Here is a 13,614-nt window from a genome sequence, read left to right on the forward strand (position 1 = left end):
CAGCTGAGGTTACGTCTGTGTTTATTCATTTGATTTCAATTTTTCTCAGACTTCAGTACTGTGTAAAATTAAAAGTGAGTGGACTCACATGGGCGATACACACCCTGTGTATTTTTTTTTTTATAGTGGTCATCCAGCAGATAGCTAACTCCATATCAGCACAGGGTTTTTATTACATTTTAATGGCCTCGATACTACAGCAGCACAGGGCTTTCTGTCAGTGGCACACACTTGGTTTTACTTCCTTGTTCATGGATGGAACAAAGGAAAGGCTTTTGGATGAGTTTCGGGGTTGCAGACTGCACAATTCAATGACAATAAAAGTCATATTTCCATGTGAGTCATAGTTTACTCTTCCCATGTGATTGCACATGGACATGGAGTGGAGATATGCAGGTCAGATAATGGCATTAGTCAGATTTGCTGAAATGAGAGGGCGCACAATGATACTGTATGAGGCCTCACTGATGAAAGGAGGTGGCACCGCAGTTTGTCCTCTCAGCACAAAGGCAGACCGTGACAGACTCACCCCCTGTGTGTTTCTGTGTGTGAATACACTGAATTATGAGTCAGGTTCATAGTAAATGACACCTGATAATTGCCCTTTGAATGCCACCTCCTGCTGTGACTCTGATTGGCTAAAACCCCCCCAGGGTTTTTGGTTAATGTCATTTGATACAATGAACTTTTGATGAAGTCGATGAAGTCCAGATTAGAGCAAAAGACAAAATAGAGATATTAATTTGTTATTCCCACTACAAGGACATATACAGACAAAAATAAAACATCCACAACCAGCTGCCAACAGTGCACAAAAACTTGCTTGAAAAGTAGTGAGAGCTGGTGCCATCTTGAGATTCAGGGTCATTTCATGCAATTATTCCCAGTAGGCTGTTGATAATATTTCAGATAATTTAAGATATTAATTTGACACACCTCTGTGTGCCAGTGTCTTCATGTGAACCTGTGGCATAAATCAGAGTGATAGTAATAAACTAAACAAGAGTAAATGGGAAGTAAAAAGTTCTTAAAATGACATGTCATGTCATTTAAAATGTACCTTTTTCCTTGGTGCGACCTGTTACGACCAGGCCTAGGGGAAACCCTGATCACAACAAGAGTGTAGAGACTCCCTCTTCCCAACTCCCAAGGAACCACCAGCAACAAACTAAACAAACCATTTTAAAAGGTTTATTTAAAACAAGCACAAAATGGTTGCTGGCTGTGGGTGGTTCAAGGAAGTCCACTGCAGCTGGGATGATCAGGCCTCTTAAACTGGAACCTCCTGTGCAGGACCAATCAGCTCTCACACACACACGTCATTCACTCAGACATGCACATATGCAACCCATCTCACACTCACATGAAGATACATACACACAAGGAGAAAGCGATCACGACCCTGGGGTCATAACAGACCATTGTCACATGTTGTCCTTGCATCTAATCCTAAAAATGTTGACACAAACTTATTTGACAATGTCAAAACTCTTTTTCTGTGTGGATCTCTGCTTATGTGTGGGGGGGTTATCTCCTGGTACAGCTCATCAGTGCAATTTAAACAACAAATAACATGTGTTTATGCATACAACTCTATGTGCTTCTGTACATAATGTGTATATGTACATAATACATAATACATATGTACATAACAAATACTGGCATTGATTCCCAGACAAAATGTACGATTATGTGATTACGTGTTTCATGGCTTCAGAAAGAAATGATCCGATTTTAGCGTTGATGAGGGGGAACCAAGAAGCATTGAATGCTTTGTTGTTGTTTTTACAATCATACAACAAACACACACTAATTTGAGCACACGTCCGCTCATACCTTTGCCCTCCAGACAAAGGCATGACAAGAGTATCGCGTCTAATCCTCTGAATACTGGCCGTCTCACACGAGATTGCTTCAGTGACTTTGAACCCAGCAGGACATGGAAAGACTCTGATAATGAAATATTAAGAAAATGAGTCTGGAGCAGCAGGTGACTGACAGGTGTGCAGGATAATTATTATCTAAAAAGCAGCAGGATTATACACCAGAATGAGAAATTACCCGGAAAGTGTAATTTTCTTGTCCAGTTAGGTTGCCATGTTTGCTCGTGTGAGTTTCAAAAGTGAATCTGACAGAACAGAAAAAAAAAAGTTTGCTTTATCATTCATATTCTCAGAGTCTTGCAGGGGAGTCTGTGTCATTTCAATTTTCATTTTCAATTTTTTCAATATATCTTCTCACGTAATACATCACTTTAATACCACGGTCTTGTTGTCAATTTATTAATAATTTTGAACAATTACGTCGCTGCAGCTCCTCCATAATAATGCCACTGTACTGCGTCTAGTAAGAATGAGGTGATGAATTATTCAGGAGATTGGAAGGTCACTAAAGCGTGATCTCACCCCCCCACCCATGACACACAAACTGACTTCCATTCATTTCGACAGCCTCACCAAAATCTTATCCCTACTTTAACAATAATCTCTTAATAAATGACCCTAACCTTAACCTAAACATTCAAATCTCAAATCTCAACCTCAGTAAGATGAGGTGAAGCTTAAAAACAAGAAGTAGAAGGAGCACTTTATACATTTGGAGAAACTGTGAATCACAGAAATGACATGGCGTCAGTATGGCACGTCCAAACCAATGACTTTAATCATGTTTTATTGTGATACAAGAAGAGTAACACTGAACATTTCATTTATGATGTATCTGACATACGTATAAATTAATACATGTATTCAGTTTCATTACAAAGTACATCCATGATTCCACCATGTTAGCGATCCAACATATCAGCTGTTATTTAAGCATCAGGTTTGTATGCAGAAAGTGCCTCATCGCATTATAATCCAGGTATTGGTGAGGCATGAAAACAACCCGAAAGAGCTTTAAGTGACTTTTGACATTTAATAATTCATATTAGTGACTGGCTTATTCCGAAAACACCAACAAAGGGATGTCTCAGAAGGATATATCGTTAATCCAATAAAATACACAACCTCTGATATTACAGCCAACAACAGTGTCAATAAAATTCAACAGAAACACAAAGGTGGGATTTATTGCACGGTTGTTGGATTTGTTAGATTAGATTTTGCTTGTGTAATAAACCGTAAAACATTAAAATTATATTACTTTATTGAGAAGTTTGTTTTTTTATTTTCGGTTTGATATTATGCACTAATGTATATATATATATATATATACACATAACAATATTATACTGCATTATTATCAAAAGCAAATGAACGGTTAATAAGTAGTATCATTATTTTTAATGCTGTTCTTTGAGTTTCCAGAATTAGAATACGGCTGCGTGTTTATTCACTAATACGCTCACCTCCTCTTTCTGTCCTCCAGGCTGAGGGAGCGTGCTTTCTATCCTAAAAACTCTGACTTCTTTCTTTCTTCTCAGTCACTCTCTTTCCTCCTCTTCTTCCACTGCTCCCTCCCCTCTTTCCATACACTGCTCTACTCTTATCTTATCTCACAGTCTCTCAGCCCTTTCGCTTCAAATACTCGTCTCTGTTAATCTTCCTCTCTCCCTCATTTGGCTCAGTCAGCATCTCGTCAGTCTTCTTCCTTGTTGTGGTCATTGATCAGGCCGGACTCCCACCGCTCTACTAGAGGGTTCTTCTGTCTGGGGATCCGGGAACTACGGCGGACCTGGTGTGAAAGACATTTATCAGTGAGCCAAGACTGCACGGTATATGAGGAGATAGACAAAAAGTTGTGTGTGCAGAAGAAGAAAAAGGAAAGGTATTAAAGAGAAGAATAACATGCAATGTGCAGCAGCAGCAGCAGCAGGAGATGAGGCCAATAAGCCCCCAAAAAAGATAAAAAACACGGATGAATATATTGCCCCAGGAGGATATTGTCTTGGATGAGCACAATTAGCTTTGCAAATCCGAGAGAAGCTAATGCAACTGTGATTCAAGGCCAAGTTCAGTGTGACTCTGTTGGGGGGTGGGGGGGGGGGGTGGGTTGGCTTCACTTTAATGTCAAACTGAGCTGTGGAGCTAAACTCTGCAAATCAAAGCCAGACTGAATTAAAGAGCAGATACCACAGAGCAGCGCTCAACTCTAATTAGAGACAGCACTGCAGTTTCAAAGAGATTTCAGACAGGTAACAAAAATCTGTGGGATTTTCAATTGACTTGCTTCTTTCTGTTCTATTGACACTAATCACACAGAGACATGCTCTCTCTCTCTCTCTCTCTCTCTCCCTCTCTCTCTCTCTCTCTCTAAGTCTAGGGGCTGTTTTCCTTTCTTGCCTTATCTACAAAAATAAGCTCCTTACAGTGTGTTCCCAGTGTTATCAGATGTTTCTGGCAGAGAGGAGGATGCTGACACCCCTCATAGATCCTTTCTTCACTGGACAATTGGCTGCAATGGAACTGATTCAACCCAAAAAGCCTAATTGCAGCTTATACACCATACAGACCCTAAAACCTTGAGGTTAAAAAACACATTTCCTCTGAATTTGAGGCAGACTCAGAAATGTAGGGAGAGGTGAGCTATAAATTACGTTTAACATGTTAACATGTTAACATGTAGACCCGGGTCAGAACACGGGCCTTTCTGCATGGAAAGGCCCTGCATGTTCTCCCCGTGTGTGCATGGGTTTCCTCCAGTTTCTCCGGTTTTCTCCCACAGTCTAAAGTCATGCAGATTTGGGGATTTGGTAAATTGGACAGTAAACTGACCGTAGGTGTGAGGGTGGATGGTTGTTTGTCTCTATGTGTGGCCCTGCTATGGACTGGCGATCTGTGCAGGGTGTACTCCACCTATCGCCCTAAGTCAGCTGAGATTCAAGTTTCAAGATTCAAGATTCTTTATTGTCATTATGCAAGCATAACAAAATTTCCTCCCGAGTGGCACAGCACTGCCGGACACGGCCCTTATGTGGGGGATATAAAGCGGTAGAAGATGGATGCTATCATGGTAGATCTTCATTGATTCACAGCAACTAATGGCACTGAGGAAGCAGTGATGTCTGTCAGGTCTTCAAGGTCTGAACATACTCCGCAAGAAACAAAAACAATGACGTCATTTCTCGTGTGGTGTCTGACAACTATTGTGTCATTGACCAGACATTTGGAAATTGGGGGGTGATTAATGTGGAAATGTTGTCATTCCCTATGACTTCCCAGGAGGGCTGCTACTTTCTCGAGTTTCTCATGAAGAATGAAATATATATATATATATATATGTATATATATATATATATGTATATATATATATATATACATATATATATATATATATGTATATATACATATATATGTATATATACAGGCCTTTTTGCACTGACCTCTTGCACAACAGTCCTCTTCTCTTCAGCTTGGGCTGGGATCCACATGTTAAGTTTGCCAGGTGACCAGTGTGCTGTAAGGTAAAAATAAAATGTGCGTGAGCCAGGTCGGTGAGGAGCAGTGCAGCTATAAGGCAGGGACGTTTCTGTGCTTTGTTTGTGCTCCACACTGTGAGAAATAAAACCTCTTTGAATCAAATTCAGAGTGAACCAAGAGAAGTGCCAGGGTGAAATGAGAGGAGACAGGCAGAGGTGCAGAGGGATTTAAGTTAGAGGATTTAGTTTTATTGAACATGAACGTGGTGCAGGAGAAATGGAAAGTCGGCAGCAGAAATAAGGTGATAATGAAAAGCGGGGTTATGCAACTCATTGTGTACAATACAATGCTTCTCATGAGTCATGGTCATTCAGTCCTGTAGAGGCACACCTCGGTCAGTTTCTCAGTGGGATGGGAAACTACTAGGGGTGGTGATCTCATTCCTATAGAGTCACAGAGAAAATGACCTCACAATGGCAACAGACATCACCTGCCGACAAAACACACAAACATACAATCAAAGGCACAGTGAGAGGTTAGCAACCTTCCCTGTCAGGCTCCATATGTGGTAATTGCTCTTAGATTTCATATGTAAAGAGTAAGGAAGTACGTATTGAATACAATTCCATCAATATGACTTAAAGACAGGAGAATCTCCCAATGTCTCAAACCTTAAAGCAAAGTCAAACTGGATTAAACTGAACAACTGCACATCTTTGCTTTCAATTCAATTCAATTCTTTTTTTTTTTTTTTTTACCAAACTAATGCATTAGTTTGAGGCCTATCTGCTTGCTGATTTAGATTTTTGCAATCCAATGAAGGTGGGGCAGCATGTCAGGGTTCTATGGGAGCAAGGCGCAGTGAGGTGGGGCAGTGGACAGAGGGTGAGCAAAGTGAGCAAAAAGGTGGAAGAGGAAGAAGAAGGAGGTCAGGAAAAGAGTGGACTAGAGACGTAAATATGCTGCTCAAGTTTCAAGGTGCCTCAATAAGTGGATGTACTGCATATAAACCTTTCCACAGACCCAGATAAATCAGAAGTTACCCAACAATAACTCAACAGCTACAGTGAGTCGCTGTTTACGCTGCACTCTATTTGACATTTACACTTGTTGTCAAAGGTCCCTGCACTAACTGTCCACCACCATAAAAACTAAAACAAGGTGTCGGCACTTTTTGAGTCCTGTATTTAAACTTCAGCCAAAAATTGGACTCCTCCTTGATTGAAGACACTATAGCACTGAGATATGACTCTGGAATTTCCCTCACCTCAGCTCCTGCAATTAAAATGACAGGCTAGGTGCCACATTTATTGAGGAGTTACAGAATTGTATTTCCTTGTCGGCCATCTCACGACCTGCTGGAGCAGAATTATTGCTAGTAACGGCTAACCCCACTTTCTACTGACCATGAGAAAAATTAAATAATGTGCTCACTGGGCTGTTTCAGGGGTTTTTCATCATCTTACTGCAGATATATAAATTACACACATATCCTCGGTCAACAAGCTTCCACACAGAACGGCACATTCTGTGTGTGAGAATCGATTTCATACCTTTTCACCCTAAATCAATGCTCGGTACTGCACTAACCTGCTGAGGGTCCAGTTTCACACCTGGGGGATGAGCCAGGTGAGTCAAGAACAGCCAGTCCTTTCATTGAGGAGGAAGACATTGTAGGCCTCTGCACTCCTTCCCCTCCATACAGGCTGATTCTCTGTTTGTGAAGCTCCTTCTCCCTTTCTTGGGCCTCCCGGATATCCCGCTCCACTTTAACTATATTTTTCGAAGAGCGTAGCTTGAAAAAGGGGTTATCTTTGGGTGACACCTCCGTCTCCTCTTCATCCTCCTTTCCAAGTGTTCTCCTGTTCATCCTGCCGTGCCTTCCTGTCCCAGACGATGAGATGTTTGAAGCTCCAAAGTCGACTGTGGTGACCTGCATTGTGTAACTCTTCTGTGTCGGGCCAGTCAGGTTACTTCCTGGGATGATGAAATGGTCACCTGTTACCTTGGAGAAGCCCCCTCTTTGGGGAGTGGAGTTGGTCGGATTCCCTCCTACGTAGTACGCGCTCTTTTTGGGACTTAACAGGTCTACGCTCAGTCTCCTCTCCTCACCTTCAATGGTGGATCCCTCCGACGAGGTATCCCCCAGTGTTGAAATGTCACTGGCTGACGAGCAGAATGGGGTTTTACTCCTGGCTGAGACGGCGAAAGTTGATTCACTTGGTTTCTGAAAGGCTTCAAAGACCTGTTTCCTATGTTCGAGTTGGCCAACTGTGCCTTTGTCATAGAAACCAGGAACTTTACCCAGCTGGACCAGAACCTGCTCTCGCTGGGTCTCCTCGTGGATTTCATGCTGCATTTTCTTGCCTGCAAGCTCCCTGTCTTTCCTCTCAGACTTAGTGGTGAGCGACTGACAGACAGTAGTTTTTCTTAAAGGAATTTCTACATACTCTGGGGAAGAGGGTAGATTTGGAAGTCCTCTGGACCTTCTCAGGCTTTTCTCACGTTCTACATTCCTTCGAATCTCCTTCTCAATGGGAGTTTCTTTGAATACAATCCCATTAGAGCTGTTGGTGTTGCTCTCCGAAGTACTGCACGGGGAGAAGTCTGCTGATACTCCACTGTCGCTCTGGCTGTCATCACTCGAGTCGCTCTCCATTCTGTTGTGTTTCTGTTTCTGTTTAATATACCCACCACACTTATGTTTCCCCCCACCTTAATCTCTTGTATTTAAGCGGATTTTGAATATCTCAACAGTCCTCTGCTACATTGTCTTCCTTGTCTCTAGTCCACACTTGTTCTGACCTTCCTCTCTACCTGTTGGCTCGCTTTGTCCCTCTGTCTTTTCCCCCACCTTATTGTGGCTTTCTCCCACAGCCACAGTATAACCAAAGCCCTGACACGCTGCCCCAGTCTGATTGGACAGCTCCATGGCAACTGTTGACAAAGGTGAAGAGCCCTGGCTGTGCACCTGTTGTGCAGCTTCCTGGTTTGCATTTATGGAGGCAGGTCCACTTTGACTTTTGGGCAACAGCTCATCCAACTGGTTGGCTGAGAGAACTGCAGGCAGCTCTTGTTCCATTAAAAGTGAGACATTGTCAGAGTATGAGGGTTGGAATGAATTGCCTCAGATGTCTTGCATATCACATTGCCCACGGCAAGATAATAATATCCCTAATCACTCCCTCCTCACGATCTATAGTAAAAGGAAGGAAGTGTGAGTTGTTAGAGTCAGAGGAAAGATGTTAAGCAGACGCTGTTGTATTATTTTCAGGTTTGCTGTTGTCAAAGTGCAGCTGTGAGTCGTTCTCCTCTGTTGTCATTTTATCATCTGTCATCGCTTCAGATATTGACTTCACCTCTTGACAAACAAGCTCAAATGAGTGGAGTTGTCCGTGTCCATTTACTGGATCAGGAAACGTGAGTGCTTTTGAAGGTTCTGAGATGATCTAAGCATGGAGGATCCACTCAGCAACCTCGGGAGCTCGACTTAGTCAGTCCTTGACAGGTAAGTTGACTGGACCCTGCTCCTGCCAGTCCACATGCGTTGTTGCCATGGTGACAAGTCTGCTGATGTAAAAACTGTTTTGAGGAATCAGGATGTTTGGCCTCCTGCCAGTCAGTCTGAATGAAAGCAAAAGGACACAGAGGGGAGAGAGGAACAAAGTGATTATCAGAGTTCAACAGCAAATGTGGCCACCGGTTTCATATCCCCATATTATTATATAATACAACTCGTTACATCCGAGGCTAATAGAAGAATTTATCTTTATATTTTCTGTGACATTTGCTGTGAATGGTTTTGAAATGCTAAGTGCTAGTTGACAATTATTTTTATACACCATTAACCAGTGCTGCAGTGTTTCAGGTAGGAAAGGAGCGTTCATGTCAAAAGACATTATGAAAAAAAATTAAGAGAGGTACATTACTTGCTTTTGCATGGCAGGCTTTTTCTATAATATGAACGTTGCAGTTTTGTTAGACACATTAGATTACAGGGGAGTTACAGGTGACGTGTAAAATGAAAAATAGAATCAAATGAAAAACAACAAATGCAAATACACAGGACACAGGAGGCCAACAAATCATCTAACGAGCATGAAAATGAATATGAATCAGATGAAACTGCCTTCACAGTTGTCACATCTCAGCATAATCAACCATGGTCTGCAGGACATTGCTCACCAACGCTTTCATCAAAACACCAAACCTTCCTTTTTCTTTGTTGCCAATAAATGTCATTGAGCAAAAACAATTCATTTATTTTCAATCTTTTAAATGGCGTGGTATAGTTTGTTAATAACCAATCTGTCTCTAATGCGATACTTGGCTTTGTCTGTAGTGCAATGTGCAACGTGAAAGGTTTTCTACTGAACACACCTTCCATTAATCAGCATACAGTCACACACACACACACACAGGCACAGCAATTCTTCTTAGGACACTGCATCGACTTAAATTGATTTGGACGTCTTAAACAAAGTGTTGTCCCTAACCTTTAACAATATCCAGTCTAACCTAACCTCATTTCAAAGCCAGTTCCTCAGAAATTAGGTTCTATCTTATCAGAGCGATGTTTTGGTCTCCTTGAGGACTCCTGGTCCTGACAAGATCAGTGTTTACTGTATGGTCCTAAAGAGGTAGCAAATACAAGTACACACGCACACTGCTTCACTAGAACACTGTGATAGCTATAATCCCAAAGAAGTGGTGTAGATAGTCAGACAGACAGACAGACAGACAGACAGGTTAGATACAGAAATAGATAATTACACGTTTACATCAAGATAATAAGGACTGGCAGCATGACACGACATGAACACACGAGAACAGTTGGGTAATCATAATGGCAGCGCATGCAGCAGCCGAACAATGTGTGACCTGAATATTAGGAAAGCAGCAGTTGAGGGACAGTTAGTCATGAGACACTGTTTACATTCAAAATGAGTTGGTTGCCCGCATCACTCAGTGTATTTGTTCAATCTGCATCACCTCTGGGGGCAGATCCAGTGAACTGCCAACGTTTTAAAGCTGTAGTACAGCAACATTTATATGAGTTTGTTACCTGTCCTGAGTCCTGAGATTAAGGTGGATAACGTGGATAATGTGCCATTGTCTCCATTCAGTATGTGATATGAAATGTTCCCTGGGGTTAAATATGGGGCATTGAAACCTTGTCAGAGGTGTGGAACAGTCAATAGAACAATAAGTAAAAGGTCTAAATCACATAGCAATGCCACATGTCTTATGATTTAGGTAAAAAGCAAAGACAGCATATAAACAGTAATAACATAACGCAAGATAAAATATTTCCATTACATATAGCATAATATGGCTCTCATTGGCAGATAGTTAGGTACAACATTACGGTTTTATTCTCAAATGAAAAGATGGAGACAGGCATTTAGTCACAGTGAGAAGGTTACTGTTGCAATGGTTTTAAACTCTGATAAGAAATGCTGAAAAGAATCTCGGCTTTAACAGTTTAATTCCCCCACACCTTCTCATTCTGCTGAAAACAAACCAGCTTAAACCAATTTATTGAAACTAAGACCCTGCAACACTAAAGGGGGAAAAAACAAAACCTTCCCACTGAGGCATGATAATGTAATCTGATTACTACGAGTGTGCACTCAAGGATGAGATGAGATTATTCCCATACGCACAATTTCCGTCAACCATTAATGGCATGAAAATATGTAATATGATAAATTGCACAAAGCAGGTTTCATAACAAGCCTATAGTTTGCTCTTTTCATCATTAAAAAGAATCTGTGACACAAAATAATTGTTATGTTTACAAGTAAACGCCCCTTTTTTCAGGGGTCAATCATGACCTGGGGTTGTTTAGGATCTAAGAGAGATTTCACAAAAAAGCTAATGCATTTAAATTAATGCAACTTTGTTACCCAGTGGAGTTACTCTTGCTGCTATCTAATGATTGCAGACAAAGATCTTTTGCATTTTTTCTCCCACTAACTTTCTGTAATGATGTTTTCTATTGTGATAATGATTCGCCTAATTGGTTTCAAGAATATGAACCCCTCGGTGGTGCGCGGTCACTGGCAAACATCTACACTTCGTACACGAGTTCATTGGTGTGAATGTATATTACTAATTCAGTTACTGAGCAATAATTATACAGCATGCGAGATAATTAAAGCATGTACCAGAAGTACGTAATCTCCATATTGATCGAATATCTTTTATATAGGCCAAATTTACAGTTCACAGATTTACCATTAAAAATGGATCTGTAATATAAGTTCTGCCAAACATCTGTAATATAAGTTCTGCCAAACAGTGGCTACGACAAGCACCTACACACGATGATGCCAACACTTAGCGTGAGAATACCATAAGTTGAGCAAACGGACTCATTAAAATCAGTTTTGGAACAATACCTCTATATCCTGAATATCAAACATGAGCTACTCATTCAATGTTCAACAAGAGAGCATTTTCATTGATTGTGAATTCAGCCTTTTCTCTCTAAAGACACAGAAAGTTTCAGATGCATTATATCAGAGACATCATTATTTTATTCCTTTTAAACACAAAACAAAGGACATACATTTACATCCCACCGTAACATCATCACTCAAAATAACAAAATCCTAATCATACTGTCTTTCCCTCTAGACGTTGGGACAGCAGCCACTTCTGACATTATTAAACCTGTGGACAATACTGATTGTCTCCAGAGTTCTTAGAGTTTGAACTAACTTGTACGACTAGAGGGAAAGACGGTGCAGTTAAAACAATGACGCCACAAAAGAACCAAGGATCACGGCAGATGTGAATAGATTTGATATAGTTTTGTCAGCAACTTCATGTTCCTTGCTATGTCAGTTCCTGTTCCTGGCACCGAACCCTGTACCTAAAACTGCCTGTAGGTGGCAGAAAAAGGCTTCAAGTTACAGGTGGAACAGCACAAATTTGGTTTTTATTAACAAATAGGTTAGGATACGGGCCACACGGTTAGCACTGTTGCCTTTGCAGCAAAAAGACCTGGGTTTCATGAGCCTTTCTGCATGGAGTTTGCATGTTCTCTGCTTGTGTGCATGGGTTTTCTCTGGGTGAATGTGAGATTGCATGGCTGTTTGTCTCACTGTGGCCCTGTGAGGGACTCACTCTCTTCTGGACAAAGCTCCTTGGTGGGATCCATCACAACAGGTATAGGAAGCTGGTGACAGGTCAGTTGGGCCCTGAACTCCTGCATCTCCTTCTGCTCCACCTCCCTTCTCCTGCTCAGTAGGTACATGTCTGTAGATACCCTCCTTTGTGACCTAACATTCCACAACATCACCAAGCAGTCAGGGCAGGATGTGTAGAGGAAAGCACCCGACAGATTGAAGCGATCCCCGACATCAAAGTTGAAGGTGCTGCCTCGCACTGAGATGTTGTAGTGCAGGTACTGGCACAGATCACCAAAGCGGTTGACTTGGGTGTAAGAAACGGTGGAAGCCTCACTGGAGCTGAAGAAGTACATAGTGATGCTGTCTCTTAGTCGCAGAGCCTCCATGGACTTGTTGTGGTCTAGACTTCCTGCAACTAAAGCCCACTTGCCCTCAAAGCGATGAGGATGGAGCTCATCCAAAGGCTGGAGCAGCTTCTCACAGACCATGGGAGCTGAATGGCTCACAGACATCAAGCACAGCAGAGCGATGGCACACACAACAAACATGTTTTTCGATGTGAAGATTTTGCAGGGGGTTTCTCTTTCTTCAGTTGTCACTTTCTTCTTCCTCTGGCAATCCGTCCAGTTTTATAGTTAAGTCTGCATGAAGAAAGTCAATATTGCACCACAGGTCACAGGGCCATTATTTAACTGTGGATTCCATTATTGTGCAAGAAATGTGAAAGTATTTGGAAGCTCTGAACAAAGACTGAGGTTAAAGTTGTGTGAAACATGTTTTCATCTTATCACTTTAAAACACGTTTGTTTTCTCCGTTTACAGTAAGTACAAGAATAGCTGATTTAATCTAACAAGACAGGGATAAACAGTCGCTCTGGCATTCTTGTCATTAAAGAGCTTGCGCACCAGGAAACATGTTTTACTCTGTTTTCTTAGGTGTCATTTCTCTCCATCTGCAGGTCAGTGAATCCAACTGTGAAGTACAATTTGCACAAGGAAAGTCCACTATTGCAACACACGGCAGGTTAATTATTTGACTATTGATTTTAGCATTGTGCAATGACAGAAATGAGGGACATTGGTTGTGTTATTTAGAAGCTCTGAACAAAGACAGA

The 13,614-nt window shown here is 41.5% G+C and overlaps 1 protein-coding gene across 1 annotated transcript; it reads right to left on the minus strand.

The window, feature by feature from the left end:
* Positions 1–2,625: 2,625 nt before the first annotated feature.
* On the minus strand, positions 2,626–8,730 carry LOC131467025 (mitotic interactor and substrate of PLK1-like). Its single transcript, XM_058640704.1, has 3 exons — positions 6,951–8,730; positions 5,324–5,397; positions 2,626–3,675 (listed from the first exon to the last, which is right to left on the minus strand). The coding sequence occupies exons 1-3, from the start codon at positions 8,017–8,019 to the stop codon at positions 3,580–3,582; spliced, it is 1,239 nt and encodes a 412-aa protein (XP_058496687.1). The 5' UTR covers positions 8,020–8,730; the 3' UTR covers positions 2,626–3,579.
* Between the last annotated feature and the right edge of the window lie 4,884 nt (positions 8,731–13,614).

This window comes from Solea solea, chromosome 10 (assembly GCF_958295425.1).
Source record: "Solea solea chromosome 10, fSolSol10.1, whole genome shotgun sequence".
Classification (NCBI taxonomy): domain Eukaryota; kingdom Metazoa; phylum Chordata; class Actinopteri; order Pleuronectiformes; family Soleidae; genus Solea; species Solea solea.

Coding starts and splice junctions, on each gene's coding strand:
- LOC131467025 (XM_058640704.1), bottom strand. CDS start 8,019: ATGGAGAGCGACTCGAGTGATGACAGCCAGAGCGACAGTGGAGTATCA. Junction 5,398..6,950: donor TGAAACTGGACCCTCAGCAG/GTTAGTGCAGTA, acceptor TTTACCTTACAG/CACACTGGTCACCTGGCAAA. Junction 3,676..5,323: donor AGAGGACTGTTGTGCAAGAG/GTCAGTGCAAAA, acceptor CTTTCACACCAG/GTCCGCCGTAGTTCCCGGAT.